Source organism: Amblyomma mixtum, chromosome 1, assembly GCF_055824585.1.
Source record: "Amblyomma mixtum isolate Tamu chromosome 1, ASM5582458v1, whole genome shotgun sequence".
Taxonomy (NCBI): Eukaryota; Metazoa; Arthropoda; class Arachnida; order Ixodida; family Ixodidae; genus Amblyomma; species Amblyomma mixtum.
In genome coordinates, this window is record NC_143012.1 from 243,792,435 (window position 1) to 243,818,226 (window position 25,792).

Genomic DNA, 25,792 nt, shown 5'->3' on the forward strand with positions numbered 1-25,792 from the left:
GAAGCAAAACTGGTCGACAAAGCTGATAAAAGTGCTACGAAGGTGAGAATCTGAAAGAGCTAAAATGTTCTCTACCGACAGGCCAGTTGCGGTTTTGAAAGCAACTGGCGCAGTTTTCATCACTGCATACTTTCACGGATGCAATAATCTGTTTTCACGCTATGCCTCATTCTGTACTATTTGCATCCGTGAAAGAATGCATTGATTAAAAAAGGTGTCACTGGTTTCAGAAGAGACACCGCCGTTGTCCTTGGCGTGCAGATGAAAAAATTCTGATTGATCGAAAAGATTACGACGTCACACGTTCAGCTGTGAAATTAAAATGGGTAAAACTTCAAATTGGGATTACGAGGTAGTAGTATGACTGACGTGTCATTATGGCATGCATAGATGTAAAGTAAATTATTCATGCTGAAAGGAAGGTTTTAATAAGTAGATTAGAATTGACCCATGACCCTTCGGTTACGATGCAGACGCGTTAACTCTAGGACATTGACGCACGTTCATTCCACTTGGTTTAAGGGAGACCTAGTGTGTCTTGTAGTGCATTATGTGGAATAATATGCCTGCTGACGTACGCTGATGAGTATGTGTAAACATAGAGGTAGTAACTAAGAAAAACAAATGGCCATCAACGTTGTCGGGTCAGAATTTAGCGGCAAGGGTAGGATATTTTTGTGAGCCTGGGGCGGTGGTGCTGAATCCTTTTCTTACAGCTGCAATAAGTAAAGATGAGTACAGCTCAGCCGGCAGAAAGCTTTATTCAAAATTTTACCAAATAAAAATTGTACCCTTATTACAACATCAGCCTCTGTGCACATTTGAGAACTGACTCATGGTGCGTCAACATTACAACCGAATCGCAGCCATGCAAGGTACGAGGCAGGCATCGTCAAAAACAGTATGGGGATACGTCCACAATGAAATAGCAATCGGAGGGCATGTAAATAGTAAAAATATTGCCTATAATCTTTATATAATGCAATGAAACAATGAAAAAGGGCCAGTTAATTAAATCAACACAGGCCGATGAGAGGCGCCACAAACACAGTTTGATATAAACTGGTCAATCATTACGAATTATTTAAAACATGCACTTGTTTCTCACTAAAACTGCCTCCATTAATGAAGTGGCACTAAAAATTATGCGGAAGGCCACGTTTCTGCGAAGTGGTGCCCTGAAGGTCAAGGCGTCCCTGAGTCGCGAGCGCAGGTCCGGTGGGCAGCTGAAAAGGCATAGGAAACGGGATTGAATACCGACCTGCAAGGGTGTCAAGCAAGGAGACATCTCGTCAATACTCTCCAAAACACCTCTGCAAGTGGCACCCGGAAGGACTGGTTGGAACAAGATGGGGAGAGGAGTTGACTTAGAACTCCTTAGTAATCCTCGATTATGCTAAAGACATTGCTCTGCTACGTTTCTCCGGGGAGAAAATCCAGCTCGTAAAGTGATGACGCATATCCCGAAATCACAACGCTGGGACAAGAAATTAATGTCAAGCAAATTAAAGCAATATTGAAATGCTTCAGAAGGTGATAACTTTCAGCGAGGTACCGCTGAAGTACCGTGATTAACAAATCTTTTCTTCCTAGTGCAATAGAAGACTTGCATAACCTATCCGAACGTTGTAACCGAGGCTAATCCTTTCAGATTTCGACAGCTGCTAATTTACCATCTCAACAAATAGTAGCGATTTTCTTGTGCCCTGTATAAGCTGCCATATGCTGCATTCCAATCAGCCGGTGTCTATTGTTTGAACTTTGAGGTCTATTTTCTTTATATACGTTAAACATACATACCTACACTGATTTATTATACAGAAATAGGTCCCAACGCAATATGTTGTAATGGTACCTTTTATAATGAAATGATAAACTGATGACAATTGTTAGCAAAATTTATTTTAGGCATACGAGGTATATATTATGACACATTTAATCGAAAATATATAATGTGATATAAAGAAAGTTTAGTTTAGTTTGGTTTAACGTCCCAAAGGAACTCAGGCTAGGAGGGACACAGTTGTGAAGGGGTCCTGAAATTGCGAGCACCGGGGGTTCTTTAACATGTCAGTCCACTTTAGAGAGCCCCATGTGGTCGAAATTTCCGGAGCTCTTCACAGCGGTGTCCGTCATGGCCTGAGTTGCTTTGCGACGTTAAACTAAACTAATCCTCTTTTATGCCGCAGTATGTATTTTTGATGAAATGTGTTATAATATTTACCTTACAGTATGTGCAGCCAATAGGAAAAAGCAACGCAAAAAGTAAACGAACAAAAACAAAAAACAACATACTTGCAGTTAGAAATAAACATATTAAGTTGTAGTTTAAGTGACGATAAAGAGCTAGTTTAAAATCATAGGGTATAAAATGAAAAAGTTTGATCAATGAAATTTTAATTGTTTGTATTCCGAAGATGGTGCCCACTTTCAGAAGAAAAATATTTTTCCGATGTGAGAAGCTCGTAACATTTGGGTTAGTAATGTCTTTTACGAGTATGACATGCCAAAGATTATGACCATTAACTACTCTATAACCATATGTTAATTATTGGTATTGCTGAATCATCTTTGCCACATTAGGCTCTAACTCGACTATTTGAAATTGTTACGCTTCTTTTAGTCTAATTTCTCTATCATTTAGGTTGCTTAATATTTGTCCTTTCGTATGTATGACTTCTGAACACAACTGTTGCCCCCCCTCCACGTTTATGTAATGTTTCGAACGGGACCTTTAAACAGAAAATTCTGAAGATGATAAGGCTATCCTTGAGAGATGGCAGAAGGGCAGGGTTGGCTAAGGAACAAGCGCGACTTAATGATATCAGAAAAGGAATCAAGGAGACGAAGTGCCCATTGTCAGGACAGGTAAGGTGAACAAAAGGTAAACGATGATTTCTGAGGGTAACGCAGTGGATTTCAAGATTAGGGAAAGGAAACTAGAGGGTCAGAACATCATGAAGGTGGATGAGATTAGGGAGGTTCCAGCGATCGGGTGGCCACATGAGCAGGAGAGGCTTAACTGGAGATTGGAGAAGCCTTTTTCTTAAAACGAACGTAACTGGGCTCCCGATAAACCACATGTAATTTTTTGTCAAAAGTTGTCAACTATCAGCTTAAGTACTATCAAAAGCATCACTGCTAAGAGGCTCTTGCAGCGCCACTTTTAAAAGCCTCCGTAGGGTGTTTTTTTTTTTGAAGATAATGAATTAGTGTCGTGCAAGTGGAACCAGTTAGCGTGTATGCATGGCCTGTGGGTCAGGAACCGTGCCCTGGATATTAAGAAAATCAGTTTACTGACCGCAATTATAACTTCGCGGTTCATGCTTTCAAAAGGCCGTGGGTGCCGATGCTCGCGTAAGGCGCTGCTCTTGTGTGTGTGTGTTTCGCGCAATTGCCATGTCTGAAGTATTGAACCAACTAGCCCGACAACACGTTCTACTTCCATGTGGACTGTCACCCAACCTCTATAGAGAATGCAAAGCACCCTTACGTTAATGAAAATGAATAATGCGGGTGTCTTCGCTGACGAAGATGCCGTGGTCGTCATCAAAGAGCTGGAAGCCCGTTCGAAGTAGTGTCAAGAACCTGCTGCGCCAGAATGCAGCGTCGTTCCCACGGTTTAGAGGGACGTCTGAAGCCATGCTGTGGAGGCCAGGCGTTCCTCAGGTCTTCAAGGCGACGCTTGCAGAGGCGCCTCCCGCAACCCTGGTTTCTGCGCCTTGTCCGAGACAGCCAGTGTTGCGAGTGGCGCTCATCCTGGTCCGATGGCTGCACGGTGAAAAACGTGAATGTTGCCCTGTGGCTGGGAGCAAGCAACGTTATCGGATGATGACCGCAGTTTGCTTCCACGAAGTTAGATACCTTTCATAAGAATGAGAACATACTGCATATATTGAGTACCTCACACGATCTCTTTTAGAGGTGAAACAGGCAATGAAATCGCAATGGAAAACGCCCACGGTGACAAACTAATGCACAGTACGAAGCAATCTACAGGCCCTCTAATTTTTATTTTTTGCACCATCAGACCGTCGCATAGCCTGCTTTTTCCCCAATAACGTTTGTGACGTCATCGTTACGCCAAAGAAACACTGCCCTGGTAACACAAATTTTTGCGGACTGCCTTTTTTTTTTGTTGTATAAAGGTACAAAGTGTATCATTTGTTGTCCCGGAGACATGAGACTGCAAGGAATGTGATGCAATGGTGTGCACAGAATGGCAAACAAACAAAACCTAGAACTGCAGAAGTACTAAAGTAGTGCAGCCGTTTTCTTGCAGACTTACTCAATTGGGGACACAGTCCAACTCGCCACGACCTTTTTTCTCCGTGAGAGGATTCCGGCCGGTTGTGTCCAGGGCGGTGCCTAGTGCATCGAACTGAGGCTCTGTTCTGAGACAGGATGCTGGAAGGTGGGCAGGAAGGAGCCCTATAAGGAAAGGGCCAAAGGCATTTAGGGGCTGTGCAGTAGGAGGAATGCCACAGACTGGGCAGGGTTATCAGCACTGCTTGAACGAAGAGGTCGAGAACACCTGGTGACAGCAAAGTTCTGGCTGTTACTCAAGGGGAAAGGAGCTCACAAACCTCACTGCCAAAAACCTTTGCGAGCATAAAAAAAACCTTGTGAATGAATTGTATTTTGTGGCACATAAAGAACTGAGGTTATGCCCCATACACGAGGTTAGAAGTGTTTATATATTTGACGAACATTTTTCAAACTATTCTTTGTTTAAAATATTTACTCACTTTAATAACTTAAAAAGATGACAAATCAAGAAGGTTGCTTTCCCCTAAGAGCAATGTTTGATGAAACGATATGTGTTCATTGCAAAACACAGCAAATTGTTTTTTCCTCAGTATTGCCAGTTTCCGGCGGAAATATAAAACGTGGTTTAGTGTTAGCTCATTGGCGCATAAGTCACATGTAGGTTTGTCGTGTTTTGGCAGTATGAAGTTAGTAAGGTGTGCGTGACCTGTACGAAGCCGGCACAGAATCGCTTCCTTGAAATGTCCCTTGTGTGCAATACTTCCATTCACCCACAAGTGGCGTTACCAATTGTAGTTTGTTATTTACTTCGTGCTGCCGAGCAGAGTGACGTTTTTTTTTTATTAATTTATGGTGTACTACGTTCATACAATACTTAAAGGGCATATTTACATTCTTTATATGCTTGCCACGAGCTTGAGCAACGCACAAGTCTGCTCTCTCATTGCCTTTTGCTCTGTCGTGACTCGGGATCCAGCAGCTTAATGTTTTTCCTTGAGCTGTGGCTGTTGTTTTGCTGAGTATGATGTCATAGATAAGCGGAGTGATCGTTTTCTAGAGTGAAGAGCTGTAAATATGCTTAGGATATCTGCGTAAGTAATACTGTGTGGCCGGGGCAGGTGCCGATGCCCGGTGTGGTACCCTGCCCCGTCGCACCACATCGGCAAAACTTGCTTTTGCTGTGAACTGGAATGTTTAGGGGAGTCGTCCACGTGCTTTTTCGTAAGTTATGTTTTCCTTTCTATTTATAGTTATCTCTTTCTATCTCTCCCAAGTCCGCCACGAGTAAGTGGGATGGTCAGGGGGATGAAACTTGCTATGATTGCCATTCTCCAGCCAGTGCAGATGCCAGCGCCAATCGCTGCCATAGCGACCGGAGGAAAGCCACTTGGAGCGTCGTATCGTCGTGGGTGGATTTGAACCACAGCCAGAGATAAAAAGGAGCTTCGTTTAGCTGTGCCTCAACAAATTAAGCCAATGTCCCAGGCTCTCAGGCTACATGCATGTGCGCATGTTATTCATTTTTAAACATGATTTCTTCTCCTGTCACCAGGTAAGCTGCAGTAGTTGAAACCGACACAGGCCGGACTTCCTGCCCCAAGGTGGACACCTTCAGTTTGCGCATTATGGCACAGCTTTCCAGTTCTCGGATTTTGGCACAATTTTTTGTAGCCACGACAAGACTGGGAGCCATAGCCGAGTTTTTGGCAGTTGAAGCAGCGCCGAAGATTTGGGATGAAGTGTCATGCAGTTATTTTCCTACATACTACTTTATGGATTCTGGGAGTTGGCTAGAGGCAAAAGTGAGGACTATGTGCGTTGAGGGTCTTTCCTAATCATTTTTTGCACTTATTTATGCGGCGGACTTCTGTGGCATATTGGTTTTTAAGACACTCCACTATTCTTTCTTCGGTGAGAATGAGGAAATAGTGTTAAAAAATCACACCTTTCACTGCATTCATGGATCGATGAGCACTAATGAAATCAGCGATGATTCCAAAGGTCATTAGATTTCGGAGTGCTATATTGTGCTCGCTCACAGATCAGGAGGAGTAGGTCGCCGCTGGCTAGTTTCGTTATATGGTAGCCAAGACCCAAGGCAGCAGGCACAGACTTAGAAACTATGAATAGAGATGTTCCTGGCTGGTCTTTCTGCTTCCACACTGTTTAGCAGATAATTCGGGAAAGGTTCTTGTTTTCTCGTTAGGATCTGAGCTCTCGTTAGGATCTGACCAAGGAGCCTAACAGGGGGATTGGGCAGGAACTTGCCAGAAAGTCCGGCCGACGCGAACTGTACACCTTAAATATAACCCAATATGACATAACGAAGGGTAGTTCGTCACACAAGGTTAACGCTAGACGCCAGCAAAGAAGAAAAAAATCAAGAAGAGAGTCGGAGATAGGACAGCTGCGATAAGAAGATAGGAAAGTGAAACATGGAGGGGAGGACAGGAAAATGCGACTGCCGATTTCCCACTGAGGGGTCAGCCCGCAGGTGCAGTCTACGGGAGGCTAGGGAAAAAAATGGTGTGGTGCCTTCGCCGAGAGGCCTTAAGGGTTTAAACACTTGGTGTCGGCTCAACCATCAGGATCTCCTTTTGCCCGAACACGGCCATGACACGTGCGGCTAAGCGTAGGTGCTCGGGTCCGTGGTGTCGCACTGCTTGCCAACATCCCCCAACGCCAACACCAAGTCCATGCGGATGCTCAAGAAACCATGGTGTCGCAACTCACCATTACCAGCATGTCGCAGATGCCCCTGAGGGTAAACTTGTGCATGAGTAATTCAGTGTGAGCCGCAGCGACGAGAGGATACCAAGCTAGTAAAATACTCTCCAACTCAATGCAAGGTTCTGTGGAAGGAGTATAGCTTTTCTTTCTAGCCATATGACTGCGCCGGGACGGATGATAATGAGTAATTACTCATTTATCTAAAAATTACTCCACCTTGGGGGATTCCCACAAACATTTGACCAACACTGGTCCAACTTCGAGTTACTGATCAATTCGCTCTCGCGCTACCATATGCTAGCCGTTTCGATTAGTTAAGTTGATAGAGTGACAGCTCAAGTGAAGTGGTGGTCCCGGGTTCGAACCCCAGACCAGCACAAATTTCTCCAACTATGAAGTTTCTGTGGAAGCTGTATAGCTTTCCTTCGTAAGCATATGGCTGCGCTTGGGTAGATGCCAATGAGTAATTACTCCGTTATTAAAAAAAACAAGGGGTAGGATGCAAACAGCAGCAAATGCTTATTAACAGTGCGATGTGACCTTTAGCTGCATTCCACCATGCTAAGTCTAAGAAGTCATACTCGTGCTACAACTCATTAAGCATCGATTTGGCTTTTCGCACACAAGTGACGGAAGGGTTTCCGATTTGCTGCGTAGTTTCCTTCATTCTAAACCTGTTTTACTGCCACACTTGACTACCGTCGCGCCTGAACTCCTTTACTTCAAGACAGCAGTAAATTCTGCAGCTACGTCAATGGACTATACAGTGACCAATTTTTTTTTTTTTTTGGCTCGAACTAGGACGAGCCGCTACTTGAATTATTTAAAATTTCCTTTATACAGGAAATAATGACCAGCGCGTACTTTTGCGCTAGTAAGTTTCATAACGTGGCCATAATGACGACAGGCCCATGCAGAGACACGGACAAAAGGAAAGAAAGATGGCGAAGAAATTTGTTTACCGAGCACGCTTTCGCCCACAAACAACGCCACTCGGTGGCGCTGATAGGAGCAGCCATATTCGATGGCAATCGAGGTTACAATGTCAGTCGCCTACAGCGACGCTCAATTTAGAGATTAAAACAATATTTCTTCACCGGGCACCAGAAACCGATCACAACTTAGAACGTTGCAGAAACTGCTGCGTGCGACGGTAACCAATCCAGAGCGGTGGGATCCGATCTCGCGAAACAAAAAGAGAGGCCGCAATCCGTAGGCTATGAACAGACAACAAGCACAAAAAATAAGCGAACATTGTGAGGTAACGTTCCACAGCGGCACTCGGGCATAAGGAACGATCTAATGTCGGGCTCCGGTATAATTTAGACCACCCGCGCTTCTTTAAGGTGCGCTAACATTAAACATTTTGAACTGGGTTTTTTTTGTGTTTCGCCTCCAACGAAGCGTAGCAACAATGCGGGAATAAAGCATACCCGTTGTCATGAAATCGTGGTGCATGATGGCCTCGACGCTCGGCCGCTTCGCGGGCTCCGGATGGAGCATCCACTGGATGAGGGTGCTTGCGTGGGAGGACACAGTGGAGGGGATCTTGTATTTGTTCTTCTTGATTCGGTCGTACGTCTTCATCTCCGACGACGCCTTAAAGGGGGGACTTCCCACGAGTAGGGCGTACCTGCGGAGAACAGTTATGAGCCTGTCAACGTTGTCGCGAGTCCGCGCCGTGTGTGGCAGGCCCCGTGTGAACACGTTACAGTTTGAAAGGTAAGCTGTAATGTCCTGTTCCTTTTAAGGGCGAGCCCTAGCAGGACTAACGCGCGATGGAAACTCAACACCTGTCGCCATGGCCGGCTCCCCACGGCAGCCGTCACGAGAAGTCATTTTTCGAATTCGCAATTATCGATTAGAAATCCCCTCTTAAAGAGTCCGAAATCGTGACTATTAGTTACCAGCCATAAAACGCATTAATTTACCAAATACCAACCCCAATTGTCGATTACAATTACCTATCAGCAATCACTACTCGCCGATTATCAATCTGTAATCACTTTGCAGATCACGGGCATCAATTGCAATCACAATCACCCATTACCAATTACCGTTACCAATCACAATGTAGCTTAAACTTCAGGACAGACTACACCGCTGCATACTACCGCTACAAACACATCACTAAACCGCTAAAAGCACGCGTTACTAAGTCACACACTACTGCGCGTTCACTGGGTGCTCCTCTAACACGCTCCTGAGCGCCTGTGTTCGCCCCCCAATGCCGGCTAATTTGTTTTAATGAATTATTTTTACATTCTGGAATGCTCCCATTATAGGAACCTCCTCGCCAATTTTCGCTGCGTATGGACCCTCACCCAATTTGTTACCTTTATTTGAAACTACTGGGATTATTTTCCGACTGTCGCAGGACGACGGAAGACGCCGGGTTCTCAGCAGAACGAGCTCCTTACCCACTCGCATAAAAATATTACTGATACATGTCACAGATATCCGCAAATTTTTTTACCGGCAGCAGAACTGTTGGCAGTAGCACCCCTTTCATTATTGTGGCTGTGGGCCTTTTCAATGCATTTTATGAGATGACAATGGAGAGTTAAACCATGAAATATATGGCGATTATTCCCAGGAGGAAAAAGTTAACACGCCTGCAGTTTGAACTAACATAATTAGCTATTTGCGTCACGCTCACGAACTCTACCTGCTTCAAGGGATGTATCCAGACTACCAGCAGAGCGAATGAATTTAAACACAACGCGTCGTCCCCGTCGGCTTTTGTCTAGTTTTGTTTAGCAATTTAACAAGTTAAAATGCCTAATTGTCTAGAGTGTGAGGTCTACTCTTGTTATTCCCAACATAGGACCAGATAAGCAATATAATATACAGATTTTGAAGTACTCATTTCTGGTAGTAGACTCAATTTAATGCAACTGCAGAGTGACACCATTAAGATAGCGATCGAGCAGTCCTAAACATTCCCGCTGTAAACTGGTTGCAAACATCTTAGCGCCGTTAGGTTAACAGCACTCGCAAACATGCCTGGGAGAAACGGCGCACTCGGGACTCACATGATGCACCCGACGGACCAGATGTCCGCTTCGTAGCTGTGGCCCGTCCTGACCAAGATCTCGGGGGCGACGTAGTTGGGGGTGCCGCAGATTGTCTTCTTGAGTTCCCCTTTGCGGAAGACGCGGGTGGCGAACCCGAAGTCGGCTACCTTGAGTTGCATGTCTTCGGTGAGGAGCAGGTTTCCGGGCTTCAGGTCCCGGTGGATGACCCTCTCCTGCACCAGGTACTCGCAGGCGAGGAGCAGCTGGCGCAGAAAGTACCGAACCTCGGCATCGGTCAGCGTATTGCGGTACCGGAGCATCTCCACCAGAGACTGCGAATAAAATGCGCTAATGAAGCATTGGGTAGAGCACTGAAGTTGAGACGCTTAAGGACCCACGACAAAGACTTCAAATAGGAATTCCTAAGGTTTTCGGTTGGGACACGACAACCGTAGAAATCTTGCTCTAATCATATCACTCTCGAGAAGGAGTGATTCAAGTAATTTTTCAAGGTACCAAACTCACTTTCCACACAAAGGCACCTTAAGATTAAAGGCAGCTGTAGCAGCTATGGAGGCAGTGTTCAGTTTGGGCCATCTTCCTAATTAAAGATTCAAGAAATGCAAGGATGCCTGCTCCTGAGATAATATCGATACAGAATATTGGCAGAAATAAATACTCGTATAAAGAAATACCATTGAAGCTGTTTGAAAGTAATACAACCCTAAATATGTTGTCAGCCTTCAGATATCAAGAAGCGAAGCATCATCACTTGCCCAACACGAAAATTGAAAGCATACGATGCCACATTGTTGATTTAGTCTTCTTTAGTTCCGTTCTTGCGTTGGCTTTGCACAAGTCTCTCTTAGCACTACATTTGACGACTGTGACGATCAAGAATGCAATCATGAGTGCTCCGACTTCGTAAGCGATTTGTTTTCACGAACTGAACCCATTCACACCAATTACAATAGAAGTTTTGGATTGGGGTTGCGCACTTTCCTATTCTTGGAAATTCTGGATTTTTTTCCTACTGGCTCTAGTGAGAAGCGTTCGAAGACTGGTTCGCGCGTCAAAGTGCCCGTGGTACCCCTTCTAACTGTTATACCCGTGGGCCCTTGCATTTGACTGTGGTCGCAGAAAACCAGCCGCGGAGGCTAAACGCAAAAAGGCGCCCTTGTGTTGTGCGATGTCAGTGCACATGAAACATCCCCAAGCGGTCAAAATTATTCCGCAGCCCTCCACAACGGCACCTCTTTCTTCTTTCTCTTCCTCCTTTATCCCTTCCTTACGGCTCGGTTCGGTGTCCACTGAGATATGCGAGGCAGGTACTGCGTCACTTCCTTGCCTAAGGAAAACAATTTTAAATTTTAAACTTTTCTCCAACTTCGGCTCCCACGTACACGTGCCCGTGTGCTCTTGTTTTTGGAGTTTCGCATGCACGGAAGAAATTGGAAGAAGGCGGTATTCAAAGCACAGTTAATAAGGCTGGTAGTTTCAGGTGCGAGGAGAAAGGATGCGGCAAAGACAGTGGTCTAAAGCATCGGTCAGTGAAGCCTTTCGCATTCCTCGCCGTCACTGGTTCGCATCCCGCTTTATGCCACAAGTCTTTCTCGTAGGCTTCCGAAACCATCAGAAAGAAATCGCTGCAATGAGGGTTATAATGCTATCGCATTAAGAGGTTGCGGTCGGCTGTCCCCCGCGCAGAGAGATGAAAGGACCTAGATGGATAATAAAGGTCATGCATGAGTCCCAATCGCCTATCGCACAAGCATGAAATCTTCAGTTATACCGGCATAGTGTCTGGCAAACATTGTCAGAATGGCTTCACTTTAGCAGCGTGCGTTGCTGGTCTGGCTGTTTGGATTCTGTCATATGGAATGTTCATAGAAGGCAGACGATGAACTACACAAGAAACACACCAGTGCGGTGTCTTCGTTTATGTCTCGTCTGTCACCTTTGCCCATTCCATAATGGCAGGCTTCACTTCACGGCTGCTCCTACGGCTAATGCCGGCAAATGAAAAGTTAAAAAGTAGGCAGCCTTAGTTCCCATATATATTGTGAAATGTGCCAACATCGTTCTGAACGAGAATACCTTGTACCGGCGGTGTCGAATAAAACGCGAAAAGAATAACTGAAAGTGAACGCACAAATATTAGATGGTTTATGGTTTATTGGGGTTTAACGTCCCAAAGCGACTAAGGCTATGAGAGAAGCCGTAGCGAAGGGCTCCGGAAATTTCGACCACCTTGGGTTAATTAAAGTGCACTGACATCGCACAGTCCACGGGCCTCTAGAATTTATCCTCCAAAGAACTTCAACCACCGCGGCCGGGATCGAACCCGCGTCTTTCGGGTCAGCAGCCGAGCACCACAAATATTAGAATGTGCACAAGAAAAACGAGGCTGAGTTCATTAAAACTTCTCGGAACTGCTCGGGCCGTTTAACTGAAAATCATGTGCACTGGTATGCATTCTTCTTCAGCTAAACTCTTCCTTCTTTGCGGTTTCTATTTTCGTTGTCCTGTTAGCTTTTAATTTGGCGCTGACTGCACTTCTGTAAAGCAGGAGCACTTGAGTTCTTGTCTGCACCCTCGTATTCCTGACGGACGAAGGCGCCATTATTTGCACGAAGCCCAATACGAAGAAGCGAAATTCTGAAAAGTGGTGATACTGACTAATTACTGTATGAACGCAAAACTGAGTACTCCGCCATTATGAACAGGCAGCCGGAATGCTGTAGTCGTTCTCAAGGTACGTTTAGAAAATAATTGCAAATAGGATCCAGGGAAGACAGGAACATCTACGCACCTGTCGTGGGCATAGCTCCAAGATGATGTAGTGGTTTTCATTGTCCTCAAAGTGGCTATAAAAACGAACGATGTGATTGTGACGGAGCTTCTTGTGGATATGGATTTCCTTCTCCATCTGCACGCAACAAACAAAGAAGAAGCAGGTGTATGGGTTTATTAAGGGAAAGCACAAGAACGATAAATAGTGAAAGAAGCGGATCGAAAGTACTATTTCTGAACACATATTCTGAGACAGTAGAAGGGCATCATGATGACAAAGGTGTTTGGTCACTAAAATATCATGTAATAATGCAGCTGCGGTATTTTTTCAGCAAGAACAGAGTATAATGTCTCATACTTGTCACCTTCCCAAGGTAAAAGCTGCACGGACAGAAAGGAGTAAAGAGGTTGTAAGCTGTTCTCTAGCGCACTTTTACAAAAAGAAATTGGGATAGAGGACAGATTGCTCCTTATTTTCTCCAATGTAGGCGCATTTGTGTTTAGAGTGTTTCTCAGGGGCATTGAAATTATCCCGAGAAATTGAAGCTGTTCTTTGTCAATATGCTTCTGGGTTCAAATAATAAATAAGCTACTTTTACTGAAAACGAAACTTTTGTAAGCTAGAAAAAAAGGTAAAAAAAATGAAATAGATATCGCCACCCGGGGCGTTTTCGCAAGCAAGGAGCGGTGCCTCAAAACATGCTTCAGCGCGAGGAGCTCTGAATCTTGGTAACCACCGCCATTCACTTCCAAAGGGTGATTACCTCCTTTTTCGAACTTGACGTCACGAGCTTCAATAAAATGGCGGTAAAATACTGATGCGCAATTTTCTCCGAAAAAAATTTGCTCGACAAAGATTGACGTACACAGAAAAAGGTATATAGTTACATTTTGAGAACGAAAACACAGCGGTGTCGTCCAGAGTCCCTTCAAGAAATTGTCAACCAGCCGAGAAGTTGGAGAAAAGGAGTCTGGAAATAGGAACTTACATTTTGCTGGAGGCGCGGCGTTTTAAGACTTTTCTTGGAGACGATCTTGCCTGCGTAGACCACGTTCGTCTTTTTGTCAATGAACTCGTAGCACTGCGCATGTCCGCCCTGAAAAGGAAATGGCAGCCTTTTTTGCGTGGGAATCCACATGATGGGCAAATGTTATCGCACTTGGTGAGGGCAAGAATTCTTCATCGCACACATGGTGCAGTAGTTCACTATAAGGCAAAATGTGCTTGGCGGCGAATTGTAGAACATGGATAACTATTTCAAACTCAAGTGAAATAGAAGGAAGTGAACAAGGGACATAATGATATTGCGCAAAACTCGTTTGAAAAGGAAAGCAAAGCTACCTTAACAAGGGATAGCTGAATGGCAGATATTTGAGGAAACGAGAAGCAGGCAAGCATTGTTAGAAGTTTAGTTTATGGGGTTTAACGTCCCAAAGCGACTAAGGCTATGAGAGACGCCGTAGTGAAGGGCTCCGGAAATTTCGACCACCTGGGGTTCTTCAACGTGCACTGACATCGCACAGTACACGGGCCTCTAGAATTTCTCCACCAAAGAAATTCTAGCCGCCGCGGCCGGGATCGAACCCGCGTCTTTTGGGTCAGCAGCCGAGCACCATAACCGCTGAGGCACCGCGGCGGCCATTGTTAGAAGATAGAACAAATCGAATGAAACGCTCTCTCGCGTGGCCTCCGTGGCACCGCACAACTGGCACCGAAAGCACATGAACCGTGTGTAGCCAGCACTAGGGTACATGAACTTCCTATAGACAACTTCGAGTTCAGTGTCCTGTTCTGGCGTAGGCGTAGGGGTAGGGGTCTTGCCACCCACATGCCCTCTTAACCTTGTTCCATCTCCCGAATGAAGAGAGGAGCGTAAGGATAAAACGGCAGATCAGTGAGAAGGCGGCGGTATTCCCGAAAGGCCCACGGGTCAGCGGAAGTCAGCGCTTGTCCCGTCTCTTTTCTTCCCTTCAGTCCGTTGTTCATATTCCCTATAGATGCGGCCTGTTCCTCTTGTGGTGCGTGCGGAGTGGTTCACTGTGACAACCGTGGCCGGCACAGTAATCCCAAAATCGTCAGCGGCAATATGTTCCATCAGTGGTGTTTGGTTTATTGGGGTTTAACGTCACAAAGCGACTCAGGCTATGAAGGACGCTGTAGTGAAGGGCTGCGTAAATTTCTACCACCTGGGGATCTTTAACGGGCACTGACATCGCACAGCACACGGACCTCTGGAATTTCGCCTCCTTCGAAATTCGGCCGTTGCGGCCGGGATCGAACCCGCGTCTTCCGGGTCAGCAGCCGAGCGCCGGAACCACTGAGCCACCGCGGCTTTTTTTTTTCTTTCATGGTATTTATTGACATGGTTTTGTATAGAAAGCACATATATACATATGTGTATATACAAACAACTATTTACAGAGCACCTTGGTAGGCGCTACGTGGCAGAAACATAATAGTGACATATAACTAAAAGGCCGGCAATGATATACAGCGCATCAGGAGAGGAAACCAATCCGCTACAAAGTCTAATTTTTCGTAAATGTCCGTTACCTGCAGCAACATTCGGCTAAAGTGAATTCTTGGCGGAACAACACGTTCAACGTTGCGGTCTTGCATGCGCGTTTTCCAAAGGCTATGAAATCCAATCAGAAGAATCATGTCATAGGGGTTCGAGTCAGGTTGGGAAACAAGTTAGCGCACACTGTAAGAATTTAGAAGAAAATCTTTCTGTAGCGTCCTCTGCAACACATCTCAAAACGAAATCGCGTCTTTGCAGTCTATAAAACAATGTTCAATTGTTTCAGGCACATTGCACAAGCGACAGTTTACAGAAGACACGCGGGGCCATCAGGGGTGTGGCGGAAGTGCCATGGATGAATCCGAAACGGAGCGTCCTACTTCTAGAGCTTCGCATATGCGCGTGGTCATTGTCACGGAAGGGCGGCGGCTAGAACAGAGGTCGAACACTCTCGGGGCGTTTCGCGCAAGTGTGCTGAGCCACAAGGTCCTCAAGTCCGTGCCGGCGCATATTTCTCACGCGCTGGAACCCTCCCGTAACTTAAAAACAGCATCGTACGATCGTGCATTGCGCAATCAATGTGTGTATAATTTGAGGACCAAATTGCGCTCGTCACTCATCGTGCACTTCGAAGAAGCGGTTGCAGTTTTTAATCATTCGAGTTAGGAGCCAGTTCACGGCTATAGGGTTGTAGACCGCCGATAGTAACTGCCATATCAGAATTTCAAATATACTGTTGCGCTCAACGCTGTGGAGTAATCAATTTTGTCCATGCCGCATTCCATTCGTAAACTGTATTCCATCAAAGCATAAATTATACCTGAAATAAACAAATTTTACGTGATGGTTGTTGGTAAAGATAATTAAAATGAATTAAAAACTAAAAATGAGTAGGATTGAATTTTGTGTAGCCGGCGACATCGCCAACTGGAAAAAGGTTGTTTCGGGACGCCGACGATATTGTTCCAAAGTTGCGCCAATACGTATAGAACGCACACCCATGCGCGCACATCCATGCGCGCACATCCATGCGCGCAAAGGCACACGCACACACGCACACACAAGCAAACACATAAAACGACTGTGGGGTAGTCCAACACGTGATTATATCCATTTGGCGAATTAAACTCCCGTATGTTCAAAGTGCACTCACAGATTCAGATCGCGCAACACACGGTCCATTTCGCGCTCATGCCAACACGACACCCATTGCTGTGGTTCTGTCCAGCGACATTGCGGTGTGCAGCCGAGCGCCACTGCGATTGAGCCAGTCCGGCTTGATGCGCAAAAACGAAACAGGGGTGTTGCGCAAACACCGCCACTTCACGCCGACAAGTTTTCCCGAGGACGGAGTGCTCTGAAAGCAGGATGCCTGACCAAATGGTGGTCCCAAGAAAATGTCAGAGCCAGCGTAAACCCGACGGGATTAACGTTGACTCGACAGCCATATGGATGCTGCAGTAAAGAGTTTGCAATATCCACCTGTTGTCACAAAATTCGGCGCATTTTAGAAACAAACAAAGAAAAACCGCCGCGCGCACGGCGTCTCGCCGGCGCGAGCCCAACGGGAGAGAGGGAAAGCCCCCGCCGAGCGCGTGCCTCTCTCTACCGCCACGGCGTGCGCCGAAGGAATGAGTCATGCACGCCGAATTCTCTGGAACATACGAGTTGCTTCTGCAGCTGACGGGGGGAAAGGGCGTAGCCTTGCGTGCACTAAGAACGTCCCCCTCGCCCGTCGGCGACGGCGCCACTCAAGAACACGCTCGAAACTTCGAGATGCGACCGCCGACCCCTGACCAATGGGGACGCGCGGCCGGCGAGAGAAAGGAGGGGAGGCTGTACGGGAGATGCTGCGTGTATGTGCGCGCCTACTTTGGCGCGTACAACAAACAGACATGAGAGCGAGCCTATAAAAGAAGGACGTTGACCACTGTCAAGTCCTTTCCTTTTTCTCTTTCCTCTGATCATTTAACTCTCCTCTATCTGCACGTGGCAGCGGTGGTGGCTTGCCACGAGCCAGTAGCAGGCCCGTGCAATTTCCTCTTCATCCTTCTCTCAGTCACAACAACAAACTGTCAAGTCAGTCCGGACCGCCGTTTAAGCTTCATCGAAGCGCGCCCGTTCGACTACCGGGAAAACACCACTCGGCCAGCATCGGACCAACGAGGCAACGTTCGCCAGTCTGCGGGACGGCATCGTCATGGAACTCTGGTCGTCGGACTGCCGCAGTGCCCGGTGAACAAATTGTGTTTTGCTTGTTTACCTTTCTCTCTTGAGTTTGTGCACTTTAGGTGCAATATTGCCTGAATTGTATTCTCTCTCTCGAGTTTAACTTTGCGCGAGTTGCATTGTTTTATTAATCACTTTGTACGTGTCTGTACTAGTGATTGTGTAATCCTCTGTATCGTATCTTTGCTGCATAAACTTTGTTTTGTTTTGTGAACCTTTGGCTCCGATCCATTCTCTGGCTTGCGACCGGCGAAAGCTGGGCACCAAACGCCCAAAAACCTCTTGTCACTTGGTGGCTGGCCTCCGCTGAGCTTGCCACGCTGAGTCGAGGGCATCTCCTTTGAGTCCGAGACCGCTACCCCCACACGCTCTAAGGGTGTCTGGGAGCTTCCCACTAAAAGTGCGCGAAGTCTGGGTGACACCTGTAAGGGATCGGTAGTGTACGCGGGGTCATCGGAACGCGGCTGGGGGCGCTCAAAGCGAAGCGTCTCCTATTTGGAACGCGGCCGCTCGTGAACGCGCCAAGAAGTACGGATGTCCACCCCGCCACGCGGTACCGATTCGCGCACGTGCTGGCACGAATGTCTATTTGTGTTTGTTTTTATTTTGTGGTGGAGAGAGTCGTCTACCTTGTAAAAGCCGGAGGGCTGGCCATGCCCTTGAAGAGCCAATCATGTCAATAGTGCAACATGATTGGAAGTTACCGAATGTGGGCTGGGCCTTTAGGGCTTTAAAACCGGGCCCCGGAGCTGGCAGCGAGGTTCTGCGCTAAGGTTAGATGCTAGGCATCTTCGGCTATGCCGAGTAGGGGCCTCCCCTAGTGTTAGCCAGTTCCGCCTTTTGGTTGTTTGTCTTTTTGCCGTTGTATCTAACTTGTATATTCTGTAAATATTTGTATATAAATCTTCAGTTATTCCCTTTTTTATCCCTGCGTGTCAACACATCTTGAGACCGTCTCTGACGGGGCACCTCTGGTGCGAAGATCAAGTTTCAGTCTTGAGAGTTAAACCAACCGTCTCTGGCGGGGCACCCCTGGTGCTAGGAAGATAAAGAACCTGTGAAACTTTACTCCACCTTTCAGCCAGAGAGTCAATTGTGACACTTTTTTTACTGTTTAGGTTAGGGTCTTGGACCCAAGTTCACCGTCGAGCCAAACTTCAGTGCCCCGGAACAACTGTGCCTTGCACGACGTGTTTCGCGATATCCTTCTGCATCCTGAATTTTTTTGTGTTCGAGCACAAAAATTTCTGGTGGTTTTTTCTGGTTAAGAAGCTCTGAAAACGTGCATAAATATTATGAGGACAGCAAGTACCATGGCTTTCAAGGCAGAACCATGTCCAGTATACTGGACACTGGGATTTATTTGTTGCACTAGGAGTAGCATATTTTTTATCTGCACTGGAAGAAGTCTCGTTACTTTCTTCGCTGTGAAGCACAGACCCTAGCTGTAATTTTTCCGCGTAGTCGCCTGGGTATGAATTGACATCAAGGTCTGACTCGTCTGCAAAGAAAAGTTACTGACTTTCCTCATTATTGACCGTCTTTTATGCTAGTAAAACAGTCAAATGGTGCTCAAAATCATGTTACTTGCACTACAAGTCCACTTCAAGGTGTTTCTACAATGACATTGGGAGTTGTGCAATTTTGGCGCCAAAAATTATTGAAACTCAAACCTAACCCGCTTGCACGAGGATTTCAACAATACGCACAAGTTGAATCCTAGGGACCAGTACACTGGGCATGAAAACATTGTCGCATTGTGAAAAAAACTACTCATAAATAAGGCAATGTTCTAGCTGCATTGTTTCAAATGGAGGTTAAATAACTTGTACGAATTTATTTGAACTGCTGGAAGAGAACTTTAAAAGAAATTATTTACTTGAGCACGTCGCTCGCAGTGGCCCGCTTGTGAATTACGCGGTTACTCTGTGCTGTTCTAAGAAAATGCGGCCGCAAGAGGAATTATCAAGATCGAGATATTCCTCGTCGCTTCCGGAAGTAGTAGAAATAGCGCTTTTTTCTTATGTCCACTGTACTAGTCGCTGGGTCTGAAAGATATGCAGGAACCAGTGAAGCTGAAAGATGCATTTAGGAAGGCGTTGGTGTGCTGATAAGTGGTGGAAATTTTGAAGACAAGCATATCGCTAGGCCGTGGGGCTTCAACTTTGCGCAAACCTAATCTTTCCTTTAACCCTTTTGATATAGTAGGCGGGTTCATAGTTTTGGCAGGGGATCAGTTTGGAAAATTTATCTTGGACGCATCTCGTCCGTCCAGCAAGCGATCCAAGATGTATCGGTGGAAAAACTATAATCTGCAAGCAAAGCTCTCTGAAACAATCTAAATCTTCATAGTTTGCCGCAGAAGTTTTGAGAAAGTAACGCCCCATTCTTTTTAACCATGCTCATCACAAACGCGAACACTCACAAAGCGCGTCGATTGTCCCTCTAGGGTAACTATAAGAACGGCGCGTGGCAGAAGCCATTTGCGTTCTTCCTGCTAAAAAGACTACAACTTGCAAATATTGATTACCGCTTTCAAATCCAGAACTCTAAAAGAAAGTCAAATTTCTTAGACAAGAATTCCAACGAAGGTATTCAGGTCTGCTCTTATGTGAGGAAATGTGCATTAATAGCGCCGACTGAATACCATTTCAAAATGCAGCAGCGTTGTCTGTAGAATGTATCCTTGAATTGCTTTCCCTTTATCTGATTTCATTCAGCATTGAACGAAATGATAAGGTCATTGCTAATAAGCAAGCAGTGTTTATCGGCTCTAGCATATCTTCTGCTCTTGGTGATGTATTCGCTTAAAAGCTTATCTTTTTTGCATAGTCGTCGATAGTTTTTTTGCATTTTATTGCAAGGAAGCATTCAATCAGCTTTAACACTTTTCGACAGTGTTTTAACCCTTTAAGATTGGTTCACGAAATTCCAACAGATGATGCTTTACAGTTTCCAGCTTTGAACTTAATCAGTGAGGAATAGCTGTGCTGAGAGGACCACCCAAATAGAAACAAACCTCTAGTGCGATTTCTCTTATCCCATTCCAAACTTGTTGAGAGCAATGGATGGTCGGCGCCTAAATAATGCCGTAAAGATACTGTTTCCATTTTATGTCCGACAGCTTCTGAAGGCAAGTGAGATGGCTGATGTCAGTGGGCTATCCCAATATCCTTCTTGAATCCATAGATGATGAGTTTTTAGAAAAAACAAAGAAGGCAAGTACCTCAATCACGGAAATATAAACTGAACAGTAGTAATCAATGCTTCTAAAACACCTTGCACAGCCTAAGAAAAAGCGAAAAATACAGTAACGTCCTCCAGTCCATCCTAGGTACTATTCCAAGCAGAAGTAAAAGACCCCCCTCCTCGAAGTTTCCACCCGTGCTGAAGGCTTAACCATTTAAATCAGGCGGTGGCTCTAGCCAGCTAGCCCTGGCTCATGGAATCTCACTCTTGATTTTAGCCAACAACCAGATAACCTTCGCTTATTTATTTCTACCCGCTTAAGATCTATTTTTCCTCCGCTGTCCTTAAACCCCACCTTAAACCCCAACGCATTGAATAGATTAGCCCCGCTGCTTTCAACTGTAAGACGAAGCCTCTTACAGAATAGTATGAAATCTACAGCCGTTTGCTGCGCCTCGCCAAACGCACTGAATAATGTGCATCTCATGGCACCTGACTTGATATATCAGCAATACTCCCGTCCTGGCCAGAAACAACAGCCTGCTTCCATTAGATTCCCTTAGAAGGGCTTTGTGAGGTGGCGCCCGCACGCAGAGTAACAAGGTTAGGAATTTGGAGAAGGATCTCATGATCCAGCAGCGCATTCCACAAAGCTCCTGGCGTGCTTTCGTCACAAGTGAAGTCAACCATTTTTCTTGGCTCCTGCTTTCATGATGCGGGGCATAGCTTCAATTGGAACCGCGCTGCATATGGCGCCGTAAACATCATATGCAGGTTGTACTTTCACGCTTCGTTTTTAAGACTTTGCGACATCATGATCACATACGGCCTCACCACCGGTATCGTACTGCATCTTTCAAGGGAGTCGGCATGTGGCCTGGAGAACCGGATTCGACTGCGACCGAATTGGCCGTGCTGCAACGCTTTGTCTTCAGTGAGTTTGATCGTGATCGAAGGTGCCCATGCGACTGCGATATGATCACTTCATGCTTTCTAAATTTTGTGTGTTAATAAACGAAGAGGGGATCTTCAGCAAGATTTCAAACATTGCTCTCTAAATTTCCCGTCCGGGGAAAAAAAATTAACGGCGCTTTAGCTTTGGTTAAACCGAATCAGAAGCGGTAGCTTCACGTTGGTTTAGCCTCGCGAAGCTGCTATTTATGATCGCCGGAACGCTTGACGTCATGGCCTTGCACGCGAAAACCACATGTGCACTTCGTTCCAAGCGCGCCGGTGCTACTTCCATTGCGTACTTTGTGTAGGAGGCCGTGACGGCACGCTCTATCACGTAAACGCTGCGTTTAGGCTCCTCGGCGAGCCCAAAGTCGATCCCGCGACCAAAGTTTGGTTGACCTTGACGTCCCCGGCTTGACCTTAGAATGACCTTGACCTGTCCAATTGCTTGACCATTTGTCTAACCCTTGACCATCCACCGGTTCTCCAAACTTATGAACTGAAAGTTTGGCCTTCGCTGAACCGTGACGGTCATCGGAAAGAGAGCGATCTCAGCCCGAGACCTCTAGTAGCTACCGCTACAAAAAAAAAAAGCATCCGAGTGTATGCCGTACTCGCAACTTGCGCATCTGAGCAACGAATTCCAGTCTTCGAACAGCATCAGATTAGCTCCAGAGCCGCGGGATTTGACCGCAACGACATGCGTCAGTTCCCTTTCATTTTAACTATACTGTTCCGAATATAGCACAACCACAATAAACACAATTATCGCTTTGCAAGTAAGAAACACGACAAAAAGAAGTCAGTTGATTCAGTCCGGAACAGACGAATACTCTTATTATCAGAGAAAAAAATAGGCCAGATTACACTCTCGAGTAAGACTGATGACACAGCGATGCTCTTTGAGTTTGGTTCAGCTAAGTTAACCTTGGTTATACTAAGCAAACAAGGGAAGGGGATTGAGGGGCTCGTTATAAATATGAGAGAAGCCAACAGCCACAGAAACCAAGGAGCACAGGAGATTTTTTTTAATTAATTTATTTTTTTGTGGTGTTGATCAAGTAAGAATATTACTAAATATGTTGTCGCTTACAGCTAATTGATTAGAAAAGCAGAAGAAAAAAACCACACGCCGCCGGTGGGATCCGAACCCACGACCTCCGAATTACGCGCCCGGTGCTCTACCTCTGAGCTACGGCGACGGTTGTCAAACCTTCTGCTTTCGGGGGTATTTATGTTTACAAATAACCTAACTTTGAGAGTGTTCATCAGCGCCACCCACGTTCGTAAGCGGCGGACGTGGAACGTCCTGAGTTACCGCTGGTGTCATAGAGTAACAAAAGTAAAGAGCGGACACTCGGGCCCTTTCGCGGCCGAGTTCGGCGCTTCCCCGTTTCCGCCAGATGGCACTGAACGTGCAAATAAAATAAAAGAAAAAGAGTATGGTCTTGGCATGTCTTGGCTTCCTTCTGCGGAGTGACTGATGCGCTCATTGTCACCCTGACAGAATGCACGTAGTAGGTTCACTGCCGCTTGCCAAGCGCACGCGATGCGTGGCATAACGCCTTTGCGGCTTGTGGGTGACGTGTTCGCCGCGGCGTCAAGGCAAGCGATCAAAGCCAAACGCTTTTGACGAGCGTTGCACGTCGAAACCTGGATAATCGTTGCGTGCTCCGTAATCGTCACGCTGGTGGCCGGCTGCTCAGCTGGGCAATGTGACACCGCCTCCTCCGCGAGAGAGGAGAACGCACAAGACGCAATGAAAGTAGAGCCTCCAAGATTCCTTTTTGGCCTATCATCTCTGAGGCCAGTGCGTTTCCCCGGGTCCGCTAGGTGCGCTGTGCACAAAAGTCGGCCGCTGGGGCCTACGGGAGTGTCCGCTCTTTACTGCTATATTACTCTATGCTGGTGTGACGTAGAACGCCATCGAACGGCGAGGGTGGAAGCTGTGTGAGAACCCTCTTATGCTTTCTATGGCGTCAAGGCTGCCAGAACCGAGGCCCTCGCTAAGCAATTAAGCAAACAAGTGAAGGGGAATGAGGGGCTCTTTATAAATATGAGAGAAGCCAACAGCCACAGAAACCAAGGAGCACAGGGGATTTTTTTTTACTAGTCTTTTTTACTAGTCATGCTAGTCATTTCTATCTATTGTCTATAGTACCCCTTCAGTGACTTAGCAAGGCAATGTCAACAGCGAATCGCAAACTACTTCGGTATTCTCCATTAACTCCTAACCCCAACTCTTCCCATTTCAGGCCGCGGAATACTTCCTGTAAACAGGCGGTGAATAGCATTAGCCAGATCATGTCTCCCTGCCTGACGCCTTTCCTTATTTTATTGCTGACTTTATGGAGGACTATGGTAGCTGTGCAGTCGTAAATATTTTCACATAACACTCTTCTACACCCTGCCGCAATGCCTGCACGATCAATGAGTTAGGCCGGCAGAGAAGAACGGTGGGGCTAAAAATTAACATGCAGAAAACCAAAGCAATGTTCAACAGTCAAGCAAGGGAACAACAGTTCGCAATTGGTAGCGAGGTGCTGGAAGCAGTAAAAGAATATGTCTACTTTGGGCAGGTAGTGACCGCTGATCTGGATCATGAGAGGCAAATAACTAGAAGAATAAGAATGGGGTGGAGCTCATATGGCAGGTTCTCTCAAATCGTGAATGGCACTTTGCCAAAATCCCTCACGAGAAAAGTCTATAACAGCTGTAATCTTGCAGGTACTCGCCTATGGGACAGGAACGTGGAGGCTAACAAAGAGGGTTCAGCTTAAGCTAAGGACAACGCAGCGAGCTATGGAAAGAAAAATGATAGGTGTAACGTTTGGAGATCGGAAGAGCGCGGAGTGGGTGAGGGAACAAACGCGGGTTAATGACATCTCAGTTGAAATCAAGAGGAAGAAATGGGCTTGGGCAGGGCATGGAATGCGAAGGCAAAATAACCGCTGGTCCTTAAGGGTAACGGTGTGGATTCCAAGAGAAGGCAAACGTAGCAGGGGGCGGCAGAAAGTTAGGTGGGTGGATGATATTAAGAAGTTTGCGGGGATACGGTGGCCGCATCTGGCAAAGGACAGGGTTAATTGGAGAGACATGGAAGAGGCCTTTGCCCTGAAGTGGGCGTAGTCAGGCTGATGACGACCGCCCTGCCGCTCACTGCGAAAAGAACCTGTTAGCACTTATGACTGTTCACGAAATGTTCCGCGTATTGTTCAAAGAAATATGGGGGCGCCGGGTCGTCAGCAGCAAAGAAAACCGCACCTCTCGTTTCTGAGAGCGGCCACCGAAAATGGCCACGCGTGCAGTTGGAGGCTGTTTGCCGCGTGTTCTCAGATTTGGCCTTCATGTGTCCAACCTGACCGCCACCTTTCGCTTCTTTAGGAAGCCACTACGGGTTCATATCCATTTGCACTGGTCCGCTCAAACAACACTTGCTTTTTATCTAACACGCGAACTACAAGCTGCAATTTTTTTTCCTTCCACGCGCCTTTGTCAAGCTCAGGCTGCAACAGGTTACCAGCCAGTTCTGCAGCATAAAAGGTCACACGCCCGTGGCCCAAGAACACGACATACCTTGCCGAGGAACTTGCCGCGCGTGTATTCTCTCTGGGAATTCGTGTCGATGACAACCTCTGGAAGTTCTTTGATGGCCGCCACATTGCTAGTCAAGGTCGCGTTGACCGGCGGCATCCCGCACGAGTGAGCCCGCGGTCACGATTTCATCACCAACGAACGACACTGCAAATGCCGACTGATGGGCGACGATTTTTAAAACGTCTGTTCAGAGTACCACGTGCACGAAAAGAAGGCACTCTATTGGTTGGCGGCACTCGCCGCGAGCAACACGTCACCATCTACGCCAGCCCCTTTGTCCCGCGTGCATCGCGTTTCTTAACTGCCGCCGCATCCTTTGCGTGGGTTGCAACTATCTTAATCTCCATGCCACCCGGCTTCCGATATAGCAATACTTTGGTTTGAGCTAGTTGGGTTCGACGTATCAGCAGAAATGCGAACTGATGCCAGGAAACGAAGACAGCCTGTCATTTGTGTTTGGTGATCATTTCCTCGCTCCAGTTCGCGCTTCCG

General features: G+C 46.4%; 1 protein-coding gene across 1 annotated transcript; it reads right to left on the reverse strand.

Annotated features, from left to right (window-relative positions):
• Positions 1-3,625: 3,625 nt before the first annotated feature.
• On the reverse strand, positions 3,626-25,382 carry LOC149371353 (serine/threonine-protein kinase PLK1-like). Its single transcript, XM_089585156.1, has 7 exons — positions 25,280-25,382; positions 13,799-13,906; positions 12,829-12,945; positions 10,035-10,348; positions 8,433-8,632; positions 4,289-4,431; positions 3,626-3,771 (listed from the first exon to the last, which is right to left on the reverse strand). Exons 3-6 carry the CDS (start codon positions 12,943-12,945, stop codon positions 4,289-4,291), a joined length of 774 nt encoding a protein of 257 aa, XP_089441282.1. The 5' UTR covers positions 13,799-13,906; positions 25,280-25,382; the 3' UTR covers positions 3,626-3,771.
• Between the last annotated feature and the right edge of the window lie 410 nt (positions 25,383-25,792).